The sequence below is a fragment of the Odocoileus virginianus genome, chromosome 18, assembly GCF_023699985.2.
Source record: "Odocoileus virginianus isolate 20LAN1187 ecotype Illinois chromosome 18, Ovbor_1.2, whole genome shotgun sequence".
In the NCBI taxonomy this organism is placed as follows: domain Eukaryota; kingdom Metazoa; phylum Chordata; class Mammalia; order Artiodactyla; family Cervidae; genus Odocoileus; species Odocoileus virginianus.
The window spans coordinates 33,588,476-33,615,367 of record NC_069691.1 but is presented as its reverse complement, the minus strand read 5'-3'; the positions used below and the strand labels follow the sequence as shown (position 1 = coordinate 33,615,367).

The 26,892-nt window shown below is 35.5% G+C and overlaps 1 protein-coding gene across 1 annotated transcript in view; it reads right to left on the bottom strand.

Moving 5' to 3' along the window:
• Positions 1-2,813: 2,813 nt before the first annotated feature.
• Positions 2,814-26,892, bottom strand: part of CNTLN (centlein) — a 316,478-nt gene continuing 292,399 nt past the window's right edge. The window contains exons 24-26 of the mRNA XM_070480550.1: positions 16,327-16,512; positions 13,783-13,860; positions 2,814-3,500 (exon numbers count right to left, since the gene is read on the bottom strand). Of these exons, the coding sequence (XP_070336651.1) occupies positions 3,399-3,500; positions 13,783-13,860; positions 16,327-16,512 (366 nt within the window). The 3' untranslated portion in view covers positions 2,814-3,398. The remainder of the gene's footprint in view (positions 3,501-13,782; positions 13,861-16,326; positions 16,513-26,892) is intronic.

Here is a 26,892-nt window from a genome sequence, read left to right as displayed (position 1 = left end):
AGAGTCCACAAGTCTGTTCTATACATCTGAGTCTCTTTTTCTGTTTTGCATATAGGGTTGTTGTTACCATCTTTCTAAATTCCATATATATGTGTTAGTATACTGTAATGGTCTTTATCTTTCTGGCTTACTTCACTCTGTATAATGGGCTCCAGTTTCATCCATCTCATTAGAACTGATTCAAATGAATTCTTTTTAATGGCTGAGTAATATTCCATGGTGTATATGTACCACAGCTTCCTCATCCATTCGTCTGCTGATGGGCATCTAGGTTGCTTCCATGTCCCGGCTATTATAAACAGTGCTGCGATGAACATTGGGGTGCACGTGTCTCTTTCAGATCTGGTTTCCTTGGTGTGTATGCCCAGAAGTGGGATTGCTGGGTCATATGGCAGTTCTATTTCCAGCTTTTAAAGAAATCTCCACACTGTTTTCCATAGCTCAACTCCAGAAAAATAAATGACCCAATCAAAAAATGGGCCAAAGAACTCAACAGACATTTCTCCAAGGAAGACATACAGATGGCTAACAAACACATGAAAAGATGCTCAACATCACTCATTATCAGAGAAATGCAAATCAAAACCACAATGAGGTACCATTATACGCCAGTCAGGATGGCTGCTATCCAAAAGTCTACAAGCAATAAATGCTGGAGAGGGTGTGGAGAAAAGGGAACCCTCTTACACTGTTGGTGGGAATGCAAATTAGTACAGCCACTATGGAAAACAGTGTGGAGATTTCTTAAAAAGCTGGAAATAGATCTAAATAGTATTTAAGCAAATTTGCATTAGTTTTCCATTGCTGCAGTTACAAGTTACCACAAACCTAGTGGCTTAAAACAGCAAAAATTTAATTTCCTACAACTCGGGGTATGCAAAATTGGTTTCACTAGCCTAAAGTCAAGGTGTCAACAATGTTGTTTCTTCCTAAAGGCCCTGGGATACAATCCCTTCCCTTCCCTCTTCCAGTCTCCAGGAGCTGCCTACATTCTTTGGTTCACGGCCCTCTTCCTCCATACGTATAGCTGTAGGGGTAGCATCTTCAAACTTCTTCATCCCTCTGCCTCTGCAGTAACATTGCTGTCTATCTTAGCTCCTTAGAAGCCATTGGGTCCCACCAAATAAACCAGGATTATCTCTCTACCCAAGATCCGTAATTACATTGCAAAGTGCCTTTTGCCATAAAACGTAATATATTCACGGGTTTTAGGGATTAAGACGGAGAAGGCAATGGCAACCCACTCCAATACTCTTGCCTGGAAAATCCCATGGACGGAGGAGCCAGGTAGGCTGCAGTCCCTGGGGTGGCTAAGAGTTGGACATGACTGAAGCCACTTAGCAGCAGCAGCAGGGATTAAGAGGTGGACATCTTGAGGGTTCATTTTCTAGCGTACCACACTCTATTTCTTTGTACTGTCTTTGGTTTTGGTATCTGAATGATACTGTGCCATTTTTTATTTTTGTAACAGAATTCTGCTGTGATGAGACATTACATTCTAAATTTTTGTAATTTTTTACTGTTGCATTCCTGTAAGTTGGAAATATTTGATGAGTACTAAGTCTGATAATATATAGATAGCATACTTTTAGCAGAGGTATGCATAAGTGCATGCTAAGTCGCTTCAGTCGTGTCCAGCTCTTTGTGACCCTATGGACTGTAGCCCACCAGGCTCCTCTGTCTATGGGATTCTCCAGGCAAGAATACTGGATGGGTTGTCATGCCCTCCACTGGGGATCTTCCTGACCCAGGGATTGAACCTGTGTCTCTTATGTCTCCTGCATTGGCAGGTGGTTTCTTTACCACTAGTGCCACCTGGGAAGCATAGCATAGGTATAGTGTTGTATAATAAAGGCAATGCTTTGCCACTGAATAGCAAAATAATACACACTTTACCTTAAAAATGAGACAGTTGACAGTCATATCCTCTTCTTGTTTTTACATGATGGGCATCCACTGGCATTAGAAAAATTATGGTAGTATTTATGGTACTCAAAACGCTGTCAAGTTGTAACTATATCACCGTGACTTGCAGGGTGCCTACCAGTCCTGCAAAGTGGTGAGCACACTACATCAAGTCTCTGCTGCAACTACTCACCTGCACTACTGTAGTGCTCAGGCAGCCATAAATAATACAGCAATGAATGTGCATCTGTGTTCCAATTAAACTTTACTGATGGACATTAAAATTTGAATTTCATATAGCTTTCACATGCTATCTAGTTCTCCTTTTGATTTTTTAAAAACATTTAATAATAACATAAAAATCATTCTTAACTCACTCTAGGCTACGCAAAAACAGGTAGTAGGCCAGATTTTGTCTGTGAGCCATCATTTGCCAACTCTGCCTTAAACTCATGGGACCTATATTTCAAAGCAGGGAAGGAGGAATAGCAAGAACATAAATAAGTGAAGAGGTAAAAGATACTTTTGTGTTATAAAGGAAACTAAACAGCAAGATGGCTAGAGAATGCTTAAAGAAATTTGTAAATGCAAACCTGAATGATATGCAGGAGCCAGTCATGGGAAAATTAAGTACAGAATATATGAGAGAGAGAGAGAGAATACAAAGGCAATGGTTGGAGGCAGGCAGGTTTGGTGAATAAGAGGAAGCAAAAAGTTAGGTGTGGCAGGAACATAGGAAAGAGGGGAAATAACCAAGGAATGTTGGAGAGTCTAAATAAGGATGACCACTGTTAAGAATTTAATTAGCAGACTTGTGAGGACTAGTCTAATTAATGCACTCGGTTTGTAGCCCTGACTAATTTATATGACCACACAAAATATTGTGAATTTAAAAAAAACAGAGAGAGTGAAGGAGAAGATGTTTTTATTTTTGCTGAATTGTTCTAGGAAAATACAGTATCTCCTATATAATCCAGTAGACTGAGAACAGATACAATTGGACTGAACCATTCATTTCATTAAATGCTCACTCTTAAGTTGTAATCCTTTGCTTTATATTTGCTTTTAATACAAATGTGTTGCTTATCAGGTGATTTAGAGCCATTTATAGCAGCTTTATGTAAAAAGTATAGTTTCTTACAAAACCCAGAACATTAAGTCTTCAGTTTAAACTTTTTTCCTCTGATAATTTGTGTATGCCAAGCTTGTTCTAATTTCTTGTAATGTACTGGAAGGAAAACCATTTTCAAGTTTGCATTGATTTGTGGCAATATTTGTATTCAACAATCAAATGCTACACTATTTCCTTTTAAATGGCTATGCACTTAATTAGTTTCACTTGTTCAGCAATTAATTGGTTTCAGAGACTTCTTATTTTGGTATTGACCCTGACTATTGATAGTTGGAGCAGATACTGTATCAGGACTGCAGTGCATATTTTCTGATCACATCGCATAGTTTTCACATCTGAAAAAAAGTTCTCAATCATAATATCATCTAGTATCTTTCATGACTGTAAAGTATTCTTCAACTAGTCTCTTTTTTTCATTTATTTTTTCCAGTATTGCTTCTAGTAAATATGTGGCAAAAGGAAGCTGTAAAAGAAACACAGGAAAAAAAAAAGACGATCAAAACTCTGTACTTTCTTCAGTTCAGAAACATACACTAAATATCATTAAACCATTTGAACTGAGCTATCTGCAACTCTGCACCCATAATGGTACCCTACTGGGTCTCTTTTCAACTGATCTTGCTGGTTAGTGTGGGTAATTTTGTCTTTTATAATAAAAATGATAAAGGAGCAGAAGTAAAATGAAAAAAGATAAACGCCTTATTGAACAATTCATGGTTTACTGACCATGTTAATGTTGTAATCTGCAATACAAGCAGCTAAGTCATTTATCTTCAATCAGTTGATCAATAGCAGGTTACAGTCCTCTCTAGGGCCCACAGGCCCACAGAAGTAGTACTATATGTTCATCACTCATAAAAGAGGGAGAGCGAACTATCAATATACTTGCCTGTGTTACAGTTGAACGTCTCGAGGATTGTAGGGTGAAATTTCAGAGGGAAAAAAAAAAATGGCAAAAGTATATACATTGATTAAGTTGTTATAGAAAAGTTTATTTGGCATATCAAAGTGTAATACACATGTTGCAAACTGCTGAGTTTATGAAATGTAGAGTACATTTTAAAATTTAATAATTTATATAACATTTCTGGTAAAGTTTTATTGTTCCTTGGCTTTATTGAGTTGCCTGTAGAACTCATAACAATACAATTATAGGTGACAAGTAAAGGAAAATCTGAAATGCTCCCCAGTTACCACCCAAAGCCATACTGACTTCCTTTTATCCTGCTTCCCAGCTATCTAGTTTCATGGAAGAGATTTGTAACAATCAAGAAATTTATTCATTCATTTTTTCAAATTGTCCTTTTAATTAACCAGGGAAGACTACTTTTGCCTCCCTGAATAGAGTAAGGACACCTTAGCCTAGTACCCCTTCCCTACAGAGATGTACAGTCGGGCCATTCTTTGTGCTAGGACAACCACTGACAGCATCACTGGTCAGCACCCAAACAAAATCAGCCCTATGCCCTCCGTGTGAGTTGTTCAATTGTGCTCAGATCAGCTGTGCTCAGCCACAGTGATTATAATTAGCTAACCCCAGCATAATGGTTACTTTCTGAATTCAAACTGGGAAAAAAAGAGAAAAGACTGGCCAGTGGTGGTGAAACAACAGGCCAAAATGGCACAGATTGTGTAAGCCATGGAGAAAATACAGAGACCAAAGTTGGTCCAAAGAATTGCCTCAGATCCTAAGTAGCTTTCTAGTTTAACTTCCGTCTTACCTTTATAATAAATTGCCTTCTCCTTAAAATACTCTTGAGTCTCTGTAGGAGAGACTCTATCTATAGTCTATGTCAGGAGCTTCATACATTTGTCTTACTTAAAATTTAACACTAAATAAAGTATAAGATACAAAAATACCATCTTTCTTCACTTTTTAAGATACAGGTAAATATACCCACATTGACTTAAAAACAGCTTTTTCTGGAAAAAAGGAACCTATGACATTAAATATACACAAATTGCACATGTATTTTAATTTCAGAAATGTGAAAATGTGGGGAAATGCATCATAGAATGAAGGAACAAGAATATATTAGATTCCCTTCTGGAAGATAATGATACAGCAAATCCTTACTTTGAGAAAACTGCCCTTCTGGGATGCAGAAAAGTTATACATATTTGCCAGTTTTACAAATGAGATAATTTAAATTCTCAGGGCATTAATGTTAGATGTTAAAGAAATACACACACACACACACACACAAAGGCAAAACTACTGGGTGACTTTGTTTTATTTTGACTATGGCCCTCAGTACTGTATGCAATCCAAAAAAAAGGAAACAAACAAGATGAGAATACCCTTCCATCTCTTCCTGGTAGAGCAAAAGCAGAAATGAGTATTTTAAAAAGTTGTTCTAAAAAGTAAAAGTTGTTCTAAGAAAAAAGAGTTCTCTGATCAAGTAAGTGTGGGAAACAAACCAAAGTTTAAATGTTATTTTATTTCAGGATCTCTTAGAGACTTTAATATGCTAATGCACTGTGTTTCTTCCAGAGAGCAATGTAATACTGTTTCTAAATTCATGCGTCCACACTTTTCTCATAGTCTATTTATCATGGGGCACTGGTGGCCCATGGAACACACTCTAGGAAATATGCTGGTTCTACGATTTCCTATATAATGATGTCACAGCACTTTTACCAGGCCACAATGTACTGACATTAATTATCTCATTTGCACATTTCAAGTTAAAAACTCGGCCTACTTTTATTATCTTGCAATCAGAACAATTTTCAACATGTCATGTACTTGAACATTTGGCTTCCCTCTAAAAATAGTCTAAGAGACTCTCTTCCAGGAAGCCTCCAAGGTGGAACAAGAGGTCCATTGACTAATTTATTGCTAATAACTCTTATATTCTCTTCCTTTGGCTCCCAATAAAACAAAAAGCCCCACAGTTAAACACAAATGTTTGAATTCTAAGTGTCTCCTAAGCTTAATATAGAGGCTAACACTTGATGAAGTTCAAGAAGCAGCCTATCCTTTAATCAAGATGCCCAATTTGTGTACATCCATCTCCCCTTGTAGGTTCTTCTATTTTTCTCTACAAATAGGTCAGAAAAAATAATTTCTCTTTATGTAATAAAGAGAAAAGTTCATAATATCTCACAAGGTTGTTGGAGATTAAGCACAGGTTTATTTCATACAGGCAGTGTAAGAATCTGTCCTTTTCTCGCTCAGATACAAAAAGAAAGCACAACTCTTCTTTTACTGACAGGATTTTGGACTTGGGTTGAAGTGGCAACCTGACTGGCCAACAGCAAAGCTCTTTTCTCCCTTGCTCCATCATATGTATATGTGAAACAGCAAACCTGCAAAATATGCTCTTGGGTTCCATCTCAGATGGAATAGGCTGGGGCCTACGAAGTCCAGAAAGTCTGCTGGGCTTTCTGCATAATTTCCTTATCTCTTTTGCATAAATATAGAAATGACCATCTTAGTTATGTTACTGCAGTTACGCAGGCTTGAACTTTTCAGCACAAGGAGAAAAATGGACAGGGGAAAAGTTGATACTGCATAAGATTTCTCGGAATGGAAATTTAATTAGGGAATCCAAACAACTGTGAGTTTTACTTGGTCTATACTGTAATCTTTGATTAATTAATGTATGCGTTTACTTTTTTTGACTGTGCTGGTTTTTCTTTGCTGCGTGTGGGCTTTCCCTAGTTGCAGAGGGTGAAGGCTACTCTCTACTTGTAGTGCCTGGGTTTCTCATTGAGATGGCTTCTCTTGTTGTGGAGCACAAGATCTAGGATGTGAGGACTCCATAGTTGAGGCCATGGGTTTAGTTGCCTCCATGGTAAGCGGAATCTTCCTGGACCAAAGACTGAACCTGTGTCCCCTGCATCGGCAGGCATATTAACCACTGGACCACCAGGGAAGTCTCTATACCATAGTCTTGAAGGGAGTCTTTCTGGTCGTTCTGGCTGTCCTTGTTGAAAAAGGTGACTTCTCTTATGGGAAACACTTCCCCTAACTTCACACAGATTTTAGGCTTCTCTTACATGTAAATGACCACAGATGTATGCCAGTGATAGAACTTCAACTTTATCACTCACACTTACAAATTATGACTTCATTTAGAGGCATTCCTGTATAAAGGTAAGATATGACTGACACTTGCAGATGCTGGAGAGCTACATTGGGAGAATAACAAAGCCTCAAATCCATAACTGTGAAACATAAAGATAGTTTACAGCATCAGAATGAACTGGGAATGTGCTCTCAATAGTATAAAATTGAACACTTTTGTGTTGAAAGACAAAGACTGAAATAAGGGTATCTTTTTAAATCTAAAGGGCAAGATTAACTTTTTTTTTTTTTTTACCAATTTCATTCTTGGTTTTGGTTTTAAAACTATTACCAAATGATATTGTTTTCAAAGCAAAAATTGACTTTAATCCAGCTGAGTCATACTCAAAGTAAAGATATTACATGTTATTTATTACACCTGCTTTTAACAAAGATATGATTCAATTTTGAGATTTTGAGAGTTTAGTAAGAGAGACTAATATACTTTGATAACTATAAAATTAAAGGTGCAAAATTTGGTATAAATAAATATTTGAATGCTTACTCAGCTATCTTGTAATTAAAAATTGAACTTCATAAAATAACCAAGCATGGTATAAGAAACAATGATTTATTTATAGTGCAAAACTGGCACTTAATTGTAAGCTAAGTTCCTAAATATTGCTTATATTTCTGGCACATATCTATCTATCTATGTACTTATCTATCTATCTTAAAGTGTCACTGAATATTGAAGTCTGTGTCTGCTATTCTTAAACTTCGGTAAAAGCTATAACTTGCTTTCCTTTCATTTCCCCCACCCCAATTTTTTACAGTGGTAAAATACGTAAAACATAAAATTTACCTTTTACCTTTAATGACATATGTCTTTTTCCTGGTATCATGAAAATAGGCTTGAAATGGTTAAATTTTTTTAAAAAATCCCAGTAAGCCTCTGAGTGGAGAATTGCTAACTCTTGCAACTTCAGCTGGGTGTGAGGCGTGAGTGTGTGTGGGTGACTGTGTGTGTGTGTGTGTGGAGAGAGTGGGCATGGGAGTCCGCGTGTATGTGGCGTGTTCTAAGTGTGTTTTAAGTGCAACACTGAACGCAACAGAGTAAATGTCTTCAGGACATTTGTTGTAAAGAGAAACTTTCTGGTAACCTTCAGGCTGGAAGTTATTCTATTTACCAAAGCCAGGGAGATTTATAAAACCTTCTCACTGCTGTGTCACACAGCATCTACAGAAGATAAGCATATTTTGTGGAAAGGGCACAGAGGAAAGAGCCATTTTAAATTTCAGCATTTGTAAGATCTGAAGCAACCTAATAGGAACAGGGATATTTAAAAGCAAAGAAAAACAACTGATCAAAGTCTGTACTTTAAGTTATCAACAACCGAAGGCAGGATTTTTGATATGGCTCCCATACAAGGAAATGATATACACAAAGTAGATGAAAACTGCCTGAATGAAATCTGGAAAGCAAAATCAAGACACATTTTCTAGCCATTCCTGTATAAGGGTTTTTAAAATATAAATCCTAGTAAAGATGCACATCGCAGTTGTAACTGTATATTACTTGCTTTATTATATAAGCATACATATTTTATTATACCCACCCATAATTCTGCTCAAGTTTGTTGAAAAACTTTCATAGTTTTTATATTTTATCTGTTGATTGTTCTCTATCACCAGAAATATAAGCTCCATAAGGACAGTGATTTTTGTCTCTTGTTCGCTGCTATATCTCCAAACCTGAAATGCGGTAGACACCACTGCATGAATTACCTTTCATGCAGTAGACACTCGGTAACATGTGTTTAAAATGCCTTCCATAGCTTGGGTTCAACTTTATCTCCACTAATTCTTTCCATGGCCTTATAAACTCACAAGTACATAAAGTGGCTTCAGGTATTATTAAGCCTGAAAAAACTAAATTTAGTATAATTTCAATTTTGAGGATCAGAATGGACAGAACAATTAAACAGTGTCTCTTAGAGGGCAAATGTAAATAACTGACTCCTATCTGTTTGCATATAGGAGGAAGTAATATCAATTAGAATATGATAGAGGAACAGCTCCTTCTGTGCCAACTGAAAGGAAACCTATTAAATATGAAATTCAAAATTTATCTCATTTATTCATAGTTATGGCCAATGGACAGAAATTCAAATTCAAATGCATTTAACACAGTTTCTCCTAATGAGGGGGGTAACAGCATTTGTGATATAATAACTTTATTGGATTTACTTTTAAAGGTATTCTTTTTATTCTTTTTTCACTATCTCATATTAAGGAATTTACTTTTTAAATGGAGATATAATTCACATAACATAAATTTCACCATTTTGAAGTGTATAATTTCATTGGTTGTACACGGCTGTACAACCATTACTTTCATCTAATTCCAGAACATTTTTATCACCCCAAAAGAAACCCTTTACCCATTAGCAGTCACTGTTCCTCTGCCCCCATCCTCTGGCAACCACTAACCTGTCTTGATTTGCCTCATCCAAACATTTCATATGAATGCAATCATACAAAAAGTTGCCTTTTGTGTATGGCTTCTTTCACTTAGCATAAGGTGTACAAGGTTCTTCCATGCTATAGCAGGTATTATCATGTCATTTCATTTCATGACTGAACAGTATTCTGCATATGCATATAACATGTTTTATTTATTCATCCGTCAGTTGATGGACCTTTGCATTCTTCTACTTTTGAGCTACTATGAACTACTGAACGCTATGAACATTTAGGTAGAAGTTTTTATATGAACATGTCTTCACTTACCTTGAGTATATACTCAAGGGGTGGAACTGCTGGGTCATATAATCTCTAGTTTTTAACTTTTGGAGAAAGTGCCAGACTGTTTTCAACAGGGGTGGCATCATTGTACATTCCTACCAGCAATGTACGAGCGTTCTGATTTCTCCACATCCTCACCAATGCCTGCTATTGTCCTTTTTGATTCCAGCCATCCTCCTGGGTATGAAGTAGTATCTCATTTTGGTTTTTGGTTTGCCTTTCCCTAATGATGCTGAGCATATTTATATGTGCCTAATGGCTCTCTGTATATATTTTTATAGAAATGGCTATGAATAGCCTGAAGGTCTGTTTCTTTTCTCTAGTTGCTGAGTTGTAAGAGTTTGAAATGTGTTCTTAAAGGGTTAGATTTCACTGAGAAATGCCAGACAGAAGGCTTGGGTGAACTGTGAAGTCCCTGAATGAAAAACTGTGAGTCCCTGAATGCTGTTATTGAAACGTTACCTACTAAATTTTTTACAGCTTCAGACACTGACATCTTCTCTCTACCAAATCTGATCTACCTCTTTGGTCCCTAAAACTCTTAAAGGTATCATCATCTTTCTCATCATATAAGGTATTAAACTCACCTCTCTTTGGTTTCTGCTTTCTCACCCCTTCATTTAATCTCAGTTCTTCTATGTGACTCAGGGACTACAAAATGGGTCATATCTATGTCGTCCTTCCTATTTTTATGGTGAGGACACATGCAAGCCCCCACTGCTTTTGTCTAGACTACCTTCTTGCTCCTAGTCTCTTCTCCCTCTAAACCATCCTACACATTGACCTTGTGCAGCTTTCTAACACATTGATCTTGTGCAGCTTTCTAACACACAACTCAGATTGCATCCCCTTCCTGTTCAAAGGCTTCCATAGTTTAGTCTCAGCCAACTTTTCCTGTTTGTTTTTTTTCCTCCCACTTCCTAAAATATAGAAAAAACTAATAATTTTGGAAGGTTTTTCCACCCTATTATGATCATTAATTTTCTTTTTTGTCTCTGCCATTAACTTTTTTTTTTCTGTTTTTTTTTTAATTTTTATTAGTTGGAGGCTAATTACTTTACAATATTGTAGTGGTTTTTGCCATACACTGACATGAATCAGCCAAGTTTTAAAAAATGTAATAATGCAGAAGAGGAATTAATACAAGTAAAACTCTTCAAAGAAATTAAAAGGCAGCTGTGTCATAAAAAATGAGAGTAGATATAAGAATGACTTTTTTCCAGTATGACTCTTATTACTAGAAATCCGTGGGGACAAAGGTTAGGTGCAGATAATGATCAAATACTTAAAATTACCAATTGTATCAGGACCACTTGGTGGGAGGGCATACATTTGCGTTCTGTGTTAAATATAGGAAAGTTAAGGCTCTAGACCTTTTAATTCTCATTTACTCCTGGCTAACAGTACCAGCAGGTATTACATTTGTGTCCAGGTCCATATTGTCACATGGTAGAAAAGCTTTTCATTTTGCAGTAATTACTTTATCAATATAAATTTAAGTCAAATGAATGCAGAAAAAATTTTTTTAACAGAAAACAATTCTGTGGCCTAATCCTAATAAGAAAAGATAAAATCTCAGGGCGAGATTCACTCCTATGATGTCAGCATTCTATTATATACAGCACTCAACATAGAAGGAGGACATAAAAGGGAAGTTTTCTTATAATTTAATCTTCAAAGTATTTTAATAATCAAATATCAATATTGAATTAATTTGGAATTTTTCAGGGAATGCATTCAATTACTCCACAGCTTCAAGATCACATAACCTCAGGTGCATGGAGCTGTATGGCATAAACTAAACAAAATGAATGAATGAACATATTTACACTTTTACCCACATAATCCTGTGAGCGTAACTTAGACTCTCAAAAACTAGTGGACAAAGAAAACTGTTTCTAAAATTCAGGACAAATATAATTGCTAGAATTGAGAGAGAAGAAGTATACTTAAAAAAAGATGTTTTCTATTTTATAGATTTTTCTCTTGGGCATAATTATAAAGTGACATTCAAGTGCAACCAGCGAAGTCCCTACTTTTTTTTTCTTACAGAATTCAAAGACATCAGCAAAACCACCTATGTCAGTAATAAAAATAAAAGTCTTTGACTTTTTAAATGTTATCATACTGTCACAGTGGAATAAAATTAGCTTGACAAATGCTTTAAAGGCACATGGTGCAGTTCATTATGCATAACAGCAACAGCAGCAGTTTCCCAGTGTTCATAGAGGCTGCTCCATTAAATTTACCTCCAGTCAATAATTAGGAGTCCACAAATAAACCTGGGCAATTAAATCAATACTGCCAGGCAATTATATTCCAGAGTCCAGGCTCAGTGGCACAAAAAGGCATTATATCAAACTGCAGTATTAAGCAGTCTAATGCCATTTTCAATAGGATTTTTTTACACTAACTGGACAGAATAAGCATACATCCAGATAATGTAGAATGCACATATGTATATCTACATGTGCAGATCTGGTGTCAATAGAGCTTTAGTGACATTTAATAAAGATTAATACATATGAATTTATGATTTTTATGTTCATAATTGATGATAATACTTCTGTATCAAAAGGTCATACTTACATGTTGAATGTTTAAAAAATCCATTAAAAGTATATTTTTATAAAATTCAAGTTAAAAAAAAATAACCTGTGTCAATCATTACTGAACTCCTTTGATGTGCCAGGTATTGGGCTGGGTGCTGGGAATGCAACATGACTGAGAAGTGGCTTTTCTTCTCAAAAGCAAGAAGGCTTGCCCTGCACCTGCATGTCTGCACTTAAATAACTTAAAGCAAAAAATTGTCCATCACCTTCTGTTACTATGGACAGTAATAGTCACAGTATTTCCAGATAATGTTTCAAAAATACATAAAATAGGTACTAAGAATATGAATAGTTCATGTTTTACTTATTATTGCTTTTCCAAAAACCCATATACTGCACTCACAGAACAAAAAAAATTTTTTTAATATTTTGAGAAAGACATTTTAGCTCTTTTGAATCGAGTTCATTTTTGATATCGACAATAATTAGGTTGAGCAAAAAGAACCATAATGAAAAAGTTGTAGAATACACTACATACTGTCAGTGACATCAGAACAAAAGCCGGCTATGACTAGAAAAGCAGGGCTCTCACCTGCCAATAAACTGCCCTGATCACTTACAAGAGGGGCGCATCCCAGCAGACTATATGTGTATTAAAAAAATACTTGAAAGAGAAGAAAAAGTATCACACAGGTCACAGCAGCAGTCTCAATAGACCCCTCAGGGATTTCCACTCGTCTTGGCCTTGTCATCCTCTATGCAGCTTTCCACTCGGCCCAGAAAATGTCGATAGGAAAATGTTTGAGGGGCCTCTGGTGGAAATTTTTTCATTCTTTCTGCATTGACAGGATGCCAAATCAATATTTACTTCCCACTAACAAGCTGCTCGAGGTCTCAGTAGAAAATATTGTAGAGAATGCGGGAAGACACAGTAATAAACAGCTGTCTGGCTGTGAGGAAAACATGAATTGACTGGAAACAGGGCCACAGTAAAAGGTCACTGAAACCCGTGAACTCCTCAGGTGTCCATATCAACTACTAACTTTAAAGACACATAATAAAGAATCTCTTTTCCTAAGAGAGCTGAGAGAATGGATCCTTTTCAGTCTAGCAAGCATAGAGGTTGACTCAATAATTTAATTAATGCATTTGCTAAGACCCGTGTTGGCTCTTTCCCAAGGCATTTGCTTCATTTGTTAAGTCCAAAAGTACAAATAGAGGGTTAACTTTCCTGTCTGCCTATTCGAATACTTCTTTACCTAACAGAAATAAGTAATGTGTAAGTGTTTCCAAAATTTTAGGCATCTAGTAAAAAAATAAGCTTGGAATTTTTATCTGCAACCTTTAATAAATGAAGTGGAAAAGTGAAATACCTGTCCTTCAAGAAGTTTACGAATGTACAACAGCCATTCTTTGTCATTTTCGGCATCAGTCTTTGTCCTTTCAATTTCCTAAAGGAAAAAATAAAAACACTGTAGTTAATTTCATTTATATGAACTTGATCATACTGTTTCATAGAGAAATACTGACAGAATTGGATTCAACAAAGAGCAGCCTGTCCTTTCAAAATGGAGACTATTCAAATCAATGCTTAATATCTCCATTCATCTGGAATATAAAGCTATATATCTGTATTTCATAATATTATTCAGGAATATTTTATTTCTGTATTCATGGTGGAGATCAGGGTATGGATTGAAGTGGAAGTGAAAGTTATTAAAACAGAGTGAAAAAGAAGATGGAGCCGTAGAAAAGATTCATTTAAAAGTGACCCTCATAAGATGATATAAAACCTTATACTCAAAAGTCAGACTTGTCAGTAGATAACTAAGGAGTAATTGTTACAATTACAGACAAAATAGGACAGGCATAGGTTCTGGTGTATTTAAATGCTTACTGATTTAAAATGTCCAATAGCTAACTGATAGGCAAGGGACACTCCAACTTAAAGTACTGTAGGTCACTAGATATTTTCAATGCCTCAATTACCAAGGTGAAATATTCTGAAAGTATAATGTATTCACATATACAACTGAATTGACTATTCAGTTAAAATCATGATTCAGTTTGCAAAAAAAATGGACTTTTCAAAAAGGGAAGGGTTTGGGAAACTAACATTTGTTGAAATTTACTGTATGCCAGGTATCAGGCAAGGTACTTTGCATAAACTGTCACAGTATTTTACATGAATTTACAAGGGTTGGATGTAGCTTAATACATAGAATTCAGGCAGTCTGGGCTCTACTTGGGTAAGTCACTCAACTCTTTAGACCTCTGAAAGATGCAGGCATCAGTCCAAACAAGCTCAGATCTATAATGAAATCTATAAATATATCCAGGTGTGTGCAAGGAGCCCTCGTGGAACTGTGCTTTTGCCAGGAGGACTTCCATTTAAGGTTGTATGGTACACATGTTTTGGTGCTCTGCACCCCTGGCTCCATACTGCATCCTCCCAGAGGCCAGCGTGTCATTTCTTCACAGAAATGTGCCAGCTACTTTGGGACTAACAACAGATATCCTTTTCTAACTCATATACTCAATGGGGACAACTTTTTCTAATTTTTCTAATCAAAGGGAGTGCTTGTTTTTTTTTTAACTTGTAAGCCCAAGAAAGGGCATGTTCTAAGACCACATAAAGGCAGAGGCCCTGTCTTCCAGAATATGTATCTGGAACACACACACACACACACACACACACATGAAGGATTCTGCTACATCTGCTTGTTTTAAAACTTTTAGGCAACAGTGGAAGACCTTAATATTTTGTTAGGTTTCTTCTTTATCCATCAAGTTTCAGTTAAATGTCTACAATAAGATATAGTTAACAGCCTTGCCACAGATACTGTTATTTCCTGTGTGTTTTATATTTGATACTGTATTTCATAACACTCTTGGACTTCAAAGTTCACAATTCACAGACATTGTGGCATAGCTGCTGAAAAGAGGAAACCGATCATTCACTATCCTATTCACTCATAGGATGAAAATAATCTCTATGGGATTCCTTTGACCTCCTTTCTAAGAATTATTGGCAGTTTAAAAACCTTTGCCAAGTTGTAGATCTGCTCTACTTGAGAAATGTTTTGAGAAGCTGATGGTGTAGGGGTGCTGAAGGATGTTCTCATGCAAACATTGAAGTTGATCATTTTATTTATTCACTGAGCAAATATTTATAGGGAAGCTATGAGTGCCATCATATCTTTACCCTTTCTAAACAATAAAAAATTTAATATTTAATGTATTAAAGTTCAGAAACTTAACAGTAGAATAGTATTGAGTATCTTCCACAGGTTTCACAGAAGACTGTGTATGAGGTTCTGCTGTCGATGAGGCAATAAACTATCAAAAATGCAGTGCCCTCCTCAGAATGTACAGAAATGCTACTGCAGACTTATAAGGTATATGCCTATAAATTCACTCAGGCAGGAGTATTTTACCCACTTTAAAGCAATAAATACCTTTTTCTTTAACTTGGTCAACAATAATTATAAATCTAGCTAGAGAAGCCAATATATTTACTACTTTTAAAAAATCTCATATAGGAGGAAAACCCCTCAAATCAATCGTGATCCAGCTAACTAACTTTCAAACGGGCTTAATTAAAAATAATAGCCTATAAGATATATGATTAACTAAAGAATATGGAAGAGACAGGGTAAGATAACTGATCTGAATAACAAGGAAGCAGTTCTAAAGGTTATATGTACTGGCTTACTTTTATATTACACAGTTAAATTTCTCTAAAGGTTTTTTGAGTTATAGTTAATACTCTTGATGTATCTTTCATTGGTATATTAATAATCTTGCCTTCATGAATATTATCTTAAAGATGAAATTCTAAGAACTATAAAACAAAAGTATATACTTAATAATCAGTGTAAAAACTCTTATATTAATAAATATTTAAGTGATCTTACCGCTTCATCTTCTGTGTCCAGTATTTCCTCTAGGTCTGACCGTGAAATGTTCAGGATAGAAGCTGCCAAGGTCTGGGCTTTATGGGTTGAGGTTTTATAAGCATCCCTGTTTTTCTGCATCTTTTTAAGCTCTCTGATTTGTCGCCTAATCAAATGGACATCATTTTGTAACTCTCTGACCAAGGCCTGCAACATATTGGAAAGAATATGGGCTCATATGGAAGTAATAAATGAAGAGAAAGCAGTCATAACACAAAAATGTGAAGATACTAGCAAATCACTTTTTATTAGGATTATTCTGATTTTGTTTATATTGGAACAAAATGGACTGCTCTTTACTTTTTGTCAGGACACAATAAAAGCTCTCTTAAATGATCACTTAACCAACTTGCTGGATTAAACAAATTGCTCCAATCCCTCTTTCAGATTTGGCAACTGCTATCTTGGTGAATACTTGCAGCAGGCAGGTTAATTAGTATCACGCCAGAGCACTACTCTCCCACCAGTTGAGCTGATGCCAATTGTCAGATGTACTTATTCCTAAGTGTGTATATCAGTTGTAACAGGTTAGTTACATAATTGATTTAATTATTGCATAAACTAATGAAATATAATGGCAGAAAAATATTGTTTCTATTAAAACTGAACTAGAAATCTTTGAAAGGATTTTATAAGGACAGTTGGGTAAAAGTGCAATTAAATTATGTGTGGGCAAGACGACAATAAAGTATCGACAAAAAACATAAAAATCTAGGCTTACATCCACAAGAGTCTTTAATTTCTCCCTCTGAGAACACATGCTTATGTGTGCATAAGAAAAAAGGCAGCTCTTACTCTGGGTGAACAGAGCTTTGGAGTACGATGCCTGACTTTGTGGGCTGACAGCAGCTAGCTAGATGTTTGGGTAGATTTCAGTCTTTTGCCAGCCTAAGCAATGTTGCAATAAATAATGGTGCTTGTATATATATTTTGCATCCCTAGGATATATCCCTGGAAGTGAATTTGCTGGACCAAAGGGTGTGTTTAACTGTAATTTTGAAAGCTGTTGATTAATTCTCCCTCCATCCAAGATTGTACCATTTTACACCTACACAAAGAACATATGAAAGTACTTGTTTCTCCATACCACTGGCAAGACACCAATCGGGTTTTCAGTGTAGTTTTTTAATTTTACCATTGTATTTTAAAGTTTCATTTCTCTTATTGAGCATCAGCCTTAAAAAATAATTTTTTTCTTTTGTCTTTTATCTATTTTTCTTAGTGATTTATAGGGATTATTTATACTTTAGGGAAATTTTATGTCGAGGATTTCTAATTTTTTTCATACTTTTTCTTTTGACAGTAATTATAGTATTTTATTGGAGAAAGAAATGGCAACCCACTCCAGTACTCTTGCCTGGAAAATGCTATGGACAGAGGAGCCTGGTAGGTTACAGTCCATGGGGTCGCAAAGAGTCGGACACGACTGAACGACTTCAATTCACTTCACTTCATAGTATTTTATGCAAAGGAAAAATTATTTTTTTAAAATTTTAACACACTAAATGAATCTATTCCCATGTAACTTTTGAATTTAGTGTGATACTTTAAAAAGCATTCTCCACAATTTATATATATATGAATATATATAAAAGTATATATATGTGTGTGTGTTATTCAAACCATGATTTTTTTCTGCCACTTGAAAGATTTTTCAGTTATCACTGTTTTATCCATTTGTAATCCTCTAGAAAATTATTATATAAAATCATAGTTGTCTCACCACCGCCCAGTAAATAGTCCATATTTTCCCCATTGACTTCATGCATGTTTAGGTCAAGTTCCGAACTTTCTATTCTGTTCCATCTGTCTTCTTATTAGTGAAGTTTTATAGTATATTTTAATTAGTAAGGCTTTGTCATAAATGTAATCCAATAGGGGTTCAGTTCAGTTCAGTCACTCAGTCGTGTCCGACTATTTGTGACCCCATGAACTGCAGCACACCAGACCTCCCTGTCCATCACCAACTCCTGGAGTCCACCTAAACCCATGTCCATCGAGTCGATGACACCATCCAGCCATCTCATCCTCTGTCGTCCCCTTCTCCTCCTGCCCTCAATCTTTCCCAGCATCAGGGTCTTTTCCAGTGAGTCAGCTCTTCGCATCAGGTGGCCAAAGTATTGGAGCTTCAGCTTCAGCATCAGTCTTTCCAATGAACACCCAGGACTGATCTCCTTTAGGATGGACTGGTTGGATCTCCTTGCAGTCCAAGGGACTCTCAAGAGTCCTCCCCAACACCACAGTTCAAAAGCATCAATTCTTTGGGGCTCAGCTTTCTTTATAGTCCAACTCTCACATCCATACATGACCACTGGAAAAACCATAGCCTTGACTAGATGGAACTTTGCTGGCAAAGTAATGTCTCTGCTTTTTAATATGCTGCCTAGGTTGGTCATAACTTTCCTTCCAAGGAGTAAGCGTCTTTTAATTTCATGGCTGCAATCACCATCTGCAGTGATTTTGGAGCCCCCAAAATAAAGTCTGACACTGTTTCCCCATCTATCTGCCATGCAGTGATGGGACCAGATGCCATGATCTTAGTTTTCTGAATGTTGAACTTTAAGCCAACTTTTTCACTCTCCTCTTTCACTTTCATCAAGAGGCTCTTTAGTTTTTCTTCACTTTCTGCCATAAGGGTGGTGTCATATGCATATCTGAGGTTATTGAATATTCCCAATAGGGGTATCTCCTTTCAATTACCCTTCTTTTTAGATTTTTCTTGTTAATTTTTGATTATTTGGTTTTCCATATAAACTTCAGATTGAGCTTGTCTAAACATTCTTACTGGTAATTTTATTTAAATCACGTTAAATTTTATTCAATCATGTTAACATTTTAGAATGTTGATTCTTCCTAATCAAAGAACATGGTAGTCCCTTCCAGTTGGTTAAGTCTTTATTTGTGTTTCTGAGGATCATTTAAAGGTTTTCTCTTTATAGATCTGTTTATTCCTGGGCCTCTTACTTTTTGTAGGGGTTTATTCTAGTACCTATTTTTGCTTTTAGACATAAAGATTGTTAATATATAAATTTGCTGAAATTTCTTATTTATTATAAGAGTTTTGCAGCTGATTCCTCTTTAGCTTCCAGAAATTAAATCATATCTGCAAATACTGATAATTTTATTTCCTATTTTCCAACCTTTTTTTTGGTCATGCTCTGCAGCTTGTGGAATGTGGGTTCTTAGTTCCCCAACCAGGGACTGAACCCAGGCCCTTGTCAGTGAGAGTATGGAGCCCTAACAACTGGAACATCAGGGAATTCCCTATTTTCCAATTTTTATACCTCCATTTTCTTTTTTATTGAATTGATTATTAAGTTCTTCCTGAATAATATTAAATAGTAATATTGATAGACACACTTGACTTGTTCCTGATTTCAGTAGGAATCTAATTCTTAGGAAATACTATGCCAGATTTTGAATTGAGAATTGTATTTTAATATACTAAAAAATAAGTATTAATATAAAATATATAATGTACAGTTTTATACCATTAACTATCTACATATTTTAATTTCTTACAAAAATGGAAACCAGATTGTCTTAAATCCATTTTAGCATCCATATAAACTATCATATGATTTTTCATCATAAATCTATTAATAGGATTCTTAATAATTTCCTTAGTATTGAATTATCCTTGCATCTCTGGAATAAACTCCACTTAGTGTGGTATATTATTTTTTGACGTTCTGCTGAACTCTATTTGCTGATATTTCATCTGGAATTTTTACATTAATAAGAGATTGATTTGTTTCAATTTTGTGCAATCTTCCAAAAATATTTGGAAGGTATTTTCTCTTTCCATGTTCTTCAGTAGTTTTAATGAGATTGAATCTATCTGCTCTTTACTGACATTGTAGCACTCGCCTGAATTTGGCATAGTATTTATTGTACAGAAAGATAACTTTTTGGCAATTTAATTTTCCATTTGTTCTAGAGGGACTTTTGGTACATTATAATTTTCCTAGAAATTTGTACTTTTCAGAAAGTAGAATATATAAAGAAATTCTACTTTTCAGCATTAATTCAGATTTTCTTTGTGGTGTGTCACGGGTGGGAATGCCTGAAAACATACACACTCTGAGATGGAGATTTATGTGGGAGAGGGAGAGATTTATGTGGGAGAGGGAGAGAGAGCAATACCTATGGAGCCTCAGAGCTGAGACAGCCTTTCAGAGTTGTCTCATCTTTATTTTTTCCCCCTTATATATAACATGAACATTTTTCTTGGCTATTATTTTTTTGAGTTCAGAAACTTTACTAGACCACAGAATATATACAGGGTATGATATGTTAGATCAAATATTCCATGGTTCATGTTATGTTCTTGGAAGTCTTTAATTATTTTTGGATTATAGCTTCAATATTTGTTCTGTTCCATCATTCCTTTTCTTCTTTCAAGATTCCAATTATGCATATGTTGAATCTCTGTAACTTGCTTCATAAATCTTTTTCTCCCCAATATTTTTTTTAATTGAAGTATAGTTAGAATGAAATAGTGTACATTTCAAGTGTTTAGTTCAATGAGCTTTGATAGCTGTATACTTCCATGTTGTTTTTGTTATCATAAATATGTATTGAATTTGCCAAATGATTTTTAGGGAGTATTTGCTTATATTGATTTTGCTTTCTTTTAGAACTGTTGAATCAACCTTTCTTTCCTAGAATAATATCAACTTATTCATGGTGTAAATTATTTTCACATAATGCTTGATTTGATTAACTAATATGCAGTTGAGAATTTTTACATTGATGTTCATGATGAAATACTGACCTGTGCTTCTGTTTTCTTACAATGTTTTGTCAGGTTTTGGTTTGGGGGTTGTACTGGTCACATAAAATGAACTGGGACTTATTTTCTTCTCTGCCATTTTCTGAAATAATTTCTGTAAGATGGTGCTATATTTTTCCTGAAAGTTTTCTCAGTGAAACCCTCTGGATCTGGAGATAGTACATGTGTTTTTGTGTGTGAAGGCTTTAGATTTTTAAAAAATCCAATTTCTTTAACTAATAGAGCTACTCATATTTTCAATTCAATCTCCTGTTAGTTTTTGTCATGAAAGAAGTCAATTCCTAATAGTTCTGACCATTTCTCTTGGTGGTTTAGTAGGGACTCAGGGCAGTTTAGAAGCTACACTGAGTCAATCAGAGGAAAGAGCAAAGGGTTTGGCTGATGTCCACACTCTTGTAGACAGTGCTCAACCCTGAGTCCCCAATGTGCAGACATGGTCAGGATGGGGTCCCTCCTCTCTTTTGGAGTGCACTCTGTCACACATTCAGTTTGCTGGCTTAGGCTGACCTCTCTCTGCCAGATATCTGGCCACAGTAATTACCAAATATTTATACTCAATCTTTGCTAAGGAATAAAGGAAGCTCTGGGGCTGTGTTCATTCTACAAGTTGTCTGTCTCTCAGTTTTATCTGCAAAAACCTGAAGCTATCTAAAATGTGATGCTAGTGGTATATGACTGTGAAGCCACTACATGACAGGTAAGAGGTACTTTTTTGTAAAGTTATCCATTTCACCTAAATTGTCAAATTTATTGTTACAAACTCATTCATATAATTTCCTTGTTACCTATGTTTTAGTATCTGTAGTGATATCCCATCTTTTATTCCTGATATTGGTAATTTGTATTTTTAACCATTTTCTTCTTTACTCTTGGATTTTATATCAATGTAAAATAGATACCTGTGGGTTGTTTGAGGTATATAGCTAAGTTTATATTGTTTTCTAAATTGAAAGTGATTTTTCCAAGGCCATTATTGACTACTTTCCCTTACACTGATTTGAAATGAAAAATACAAACTTTATGCTCTAAATTATCTTAGATGGGCTTGTTTTTGTAATTCTTTCTGTTCCAATGTTCTATGCATCTTTTCCTGCATTTAATTGTGCCATTTTATTTATACAGCTTTATAGCATGTTTTGATGTTTGCTAGGAAAAATTTTCCTCTCTCCTTCCCATTCTTCTCCTTCTTCAGCCATCTTCAATCCTCTTTCTTTCAGTTATATTTCTGGACCCAGTTTGTATCTTGGACAGCACTGAAATATAGATGAGATATGGAATGAATTCTCCCATTTAACAATATTATTTCTTCATATTCAGAAAGACAGTATATCTCTCCATTTATTTAGTTTTGTTTTATGTCATTCAGTGTTTTAGAGCTCACTTTATAGGCTGCTTGCATTTCTTGAAAGGTTTATTCCTGGGTATTTAATACTTTCTTTTTATCACTGTGAATACAAATTTACAAATAGTACTCTAAATATACTATTACTTGTAAAGTCTGCTTTATTTTATATGCTGACTTTGTTCTGAAATTATTGCTGAATTATCTGTTTAACAGTTTATTATTGGATTCTCTTGAATTTCCTAGGTCCATAAATGTGTCATTGACAATCACAGTTCAGTTGTACATGTTCAGTTTATTTTGGGAAAGGAGCTGTTTTACAGTTTATGGATTTTTTTTATCTTTATAAAAGCAATTTTAAAATTTACTTTTGAGTTTTTTGTTTTTTTTTCCCCTAGCATTTTGAGTTGAAAGTTAAATTTTGGCTGAATTTTGAAGATTTTGGTATTTCATTATAATTCACAAACTCACTTTTTATTTTCTCCTTAACCCAAAAATCGTATCTATGGGTTTGGAGTTTCTAAGTGGACAGAAACATTTGGCCGATTATTTGCTAAAATCATAGTTACATTATACTCTACTCAGGGTACGTTGCCTAAATGATATTTGCTTTTTTGAACTTGAACTTTGTAGATTTAGATTTAAGTAATTTCTGTGAATGTTCCACATGGGTTTGAAAAGAAAGGAGCCTTGCTTGCATTTTCTCTATTTGGATTATTTATTTCTGAGTATAATACAGATTAAATATACTAGAAAACAGTAAATACCTTTGTGGATTCTTTGATTTTCATTTGTAGTTTCACCAAATTTTGCTTAATGTTGCCAGGTACATAAAAATTCATGAATTTTATATCTTCTTTGCAAATTATACATTTTTATCAATATGAAATTGCTTGCTTTACCCTTATTAATGGTTTTTTTTTCCTTAATTTGTCTCAAAATAATATTGCTGTATCTTCTTTTTGTTAGCATTTAGCTGGAATATATTCAATAGAGTGCTGGTAAACAAGCTCTTTCAGGGGATGGGTATGACTTGTAATGTTTGCCAATTTCTATGGTGTTAGGTACTTGCACATGATTGATTTCAAATAACCAACATGAATGAGATGCTGGGAAGAGATAAGCAAAATTGATTCACACAAGCTAACTGCAGGATATCATAATTTTATCCTTAATTTTTTTTTTGGCTTTTGGTATGTTTTAGGTGCATCTTTTTCAGAATCTCATAGTCTCTCTTTTCTTTTCTTTTTAAAAATATATTTCAACTTCATTATATATACTATGATTATTGGTATGTTTGGATCATCCTGTCCTTTTTATTTACCATGCTTCTTATTAACTGTTCCTCTCCTTTGTTCTATCTTTCCTTCCTCACATTCTTCTTCCTGGTTTGTATTGAATTGATGGAGATTTTAATTTTTTTTAATTTCCTCTAATTCTTTGAAAATTAAATGCTTGATTTCTATTCTTGTGGTCACCTTTAAAACTCCTGAACATATATTTCATATTATATAAGTAAACTTGATTAATTTAATATAATAAAATCAATATTATATTTTGAATCAATATCTAGAGTTTCTCATCCTCTGTATGTTCCACCAGAGCCAAAAAGAAACATCCCTTACAACCACCCCCTCACAACTCCTGGTACTATAATCACTAATATCAAGCTATTTAGATTTAATTGTAGGTTTTACAGGTGTCTTTGTTTTCCATTGTTTCTTATGTTCTAAAGATTGACAAGAGTCCCATATGTGCAGAAAGACCTGAAGAAGTAAAGAGATAAGCTATTTTATCAATAATATACAGAGGAAAGAGCAAAGACTTTGAGGAAAAAAAACATGGCTTGCAGTATTCAAAGAACAGCAAGAAAGTCAGTATGGTTAAAGAGGGATAAATGAGGTGCCATGTAGTAAAAAGTCTTAGAAGTAACAAGACGACTAATCATGAAGCCTCATAAGGAAGTGAAGACATATACTAGTTTTTAGCAATGTTGCCATTAGCTGGCTGAAAGCAACATGGGTATATTTGGGGGAAATGTTTGTATTATTAAAAAATGTTATGTTATTTTGCTGAAATATACTTCATGATGCTCAAATATTCTTCTTCCCTTCCAGACTATACTTTTCAGATACACAGTAGAGTCTCACTGCACTAAGTTCATTGAAATGTTTTACTTTCCCCCCTTATATCCAGGTTGAGATTTTGTTTTCATATGATCACACTTTTGTTTCTATGCTGGTGCTCTGCCTGTTTTCAGCTCTGGGTGTTACTTCCATCTGGATTGTATGTTTACTTCCCTTCCATCCATTACAAAATTGCTTTCTCTTACCAGTTTAAAATCTGTGCAGCTCTTCCCTAAGCACCTCCAAATTGTGCAAAATTCTTTAAATACTCTAGTGTTAAAAACATCAGAAGCTTAAAAATGTTTTACTCTATTTGCATCAGTTGAACAATGGTCCTTGGCTATCACTTATTGTCAAGGTAAGTAAAAACACTGTACCACACAAAATAAGCATTCAACAAATATTAAATGAATTTATAAAAATTTATGTCAGCCTCCTTAAACTTCTTGAAATATCATGAGCTAGGAACTGTCTCAATATTTGATTATATTTTCAAAATAAAGAGTACTTTCTTGGATGTATATCCCAACTTAAAGTCACTATATTTTTCAATATTTCAATATGATTTATTGTAAGCAGTCAGCAATAGTGTTAGAGTGAAACAAGCTATTTCATTCCAGTCTTATTAGATCTAGCTTTCCAGTCTTTATTAAGGAGTTTTGATCTGTGTTAGCTAACTATAAAAATTTTTGAGTTTCATGGAATCATAATGAACTGATTAGATTTTTAGTAAGGTTAGATTATTGTGATGAAGGTTATAATTGGCTGTTCAAGTACTATGGAGTCACTCCTACAATCATAGTTTCTTGGAGAAATAATGTCTTTTCTAACAGCTTAAATAGTTTTATCAAGATATAATTTATGTATTTTAAATTTCAATCAATGTATTTTTATTAAAAGCGTTTCTTTAAAAATGCTATAATTTACCCTTTTTATATAATGATAGGACTGAAAGAGTTAATTCAAATTGGATTTTAAAAATCATAATTAAGAAATCACATCACCAAAATGGTACCAGCCTCCATCCCCCCTCAAATATCAACAATTAGACATTCACAAACTAAAATAGCTCTGGAAGGGCTCAGGAGTCCACTTAAGAAATTTCAGCAACACTGTGAAGCAGAAAATAGAGAATAACGCCATACAAAGAAAAGGAAGGACAGCTTCATTGTGCCTGCATCATCCCATCCCCCAGGGCAGCACTGCTCAGAGCCAGTGGAGAACTCCGGGGTTCAAAGGAGCTCCCTCGCTGGGAAAGGAAGAATGAGGTGAGCAACCAACTTCCCCAGTTTGTCACATCACAGCATGGAAGATCACTTCAGCTCCACCCTACTCAGAGACTGAAAAAGTCAAGACATATAGGGACAGGCTGGAACAACAGAGAGCAGCTGGGGCTCCCAATATCAGCTACGCAGCAGGGGCAGCTGTGGTTCACGGTAACCAGCTCTGTGGAGGATCCCAACAGGTTTCACCACTGAAGAAACCAGCGCCTAGGATGGCTGTCATGGACCCCCTGCAGATTTCACCACTGTACTTCCCCCCCACAGATTTCCACCTTCACAAATGCCACCTGACAGTCCCTCCCTGGCCGTAACCGGACCCTGCAATCTGCACTGGAAGCCAGCTTAGCCTCTGCACCTGCACAAGTGCAAGATGCCAGCCTAGACCCCTGCAGTGATAGATAGATGGGCATGCATTTGGAGCTAACCTCTTCAACTGTGGACCTCTTGCTGGTGGTCTGCCACTGGCCTCTAATGATCTGCGAGACTCTATGGCCACAAGACTGCATGTCAACCGCCAAGGCCCCCACGGTTGTGTGTGGGCCCAGACCTGCCCCTGTCTCCTCTCACTGGCTTGCACTGCTGGGCTAAGCTGTAGTGAGCCTCTCCACCTGAGCACCTGTACACCATCACCCAGCTCCTGTCACTGGCCTCCACTGTTAGTGGGACCATTAAGCAAACAAACAAACAAACTAAACTCAAAACAATCTTAACTTTGTAATTCAATGAACCAGAAAAAGAACAAAGTAAACCCAAAGTTAGTAGAGGAAGGTGATAATGAAGAGCAGAGTGGGAATAAATAGAGACAAAAAGAACAGAAAAGATCAGTGAGACTAAGAGTGAGTTTTTAAAAGAGACAAACGAAATGGATAAATTTCTGTCTATAGTCACCAAGAAAAAGAGAGTACTCAAATTAAGAAAATTAATCTAGAGGGGTGGGATGGGGAGGAAGATGGGAGGAAGGTTCAAAAGGGAGGGGATATA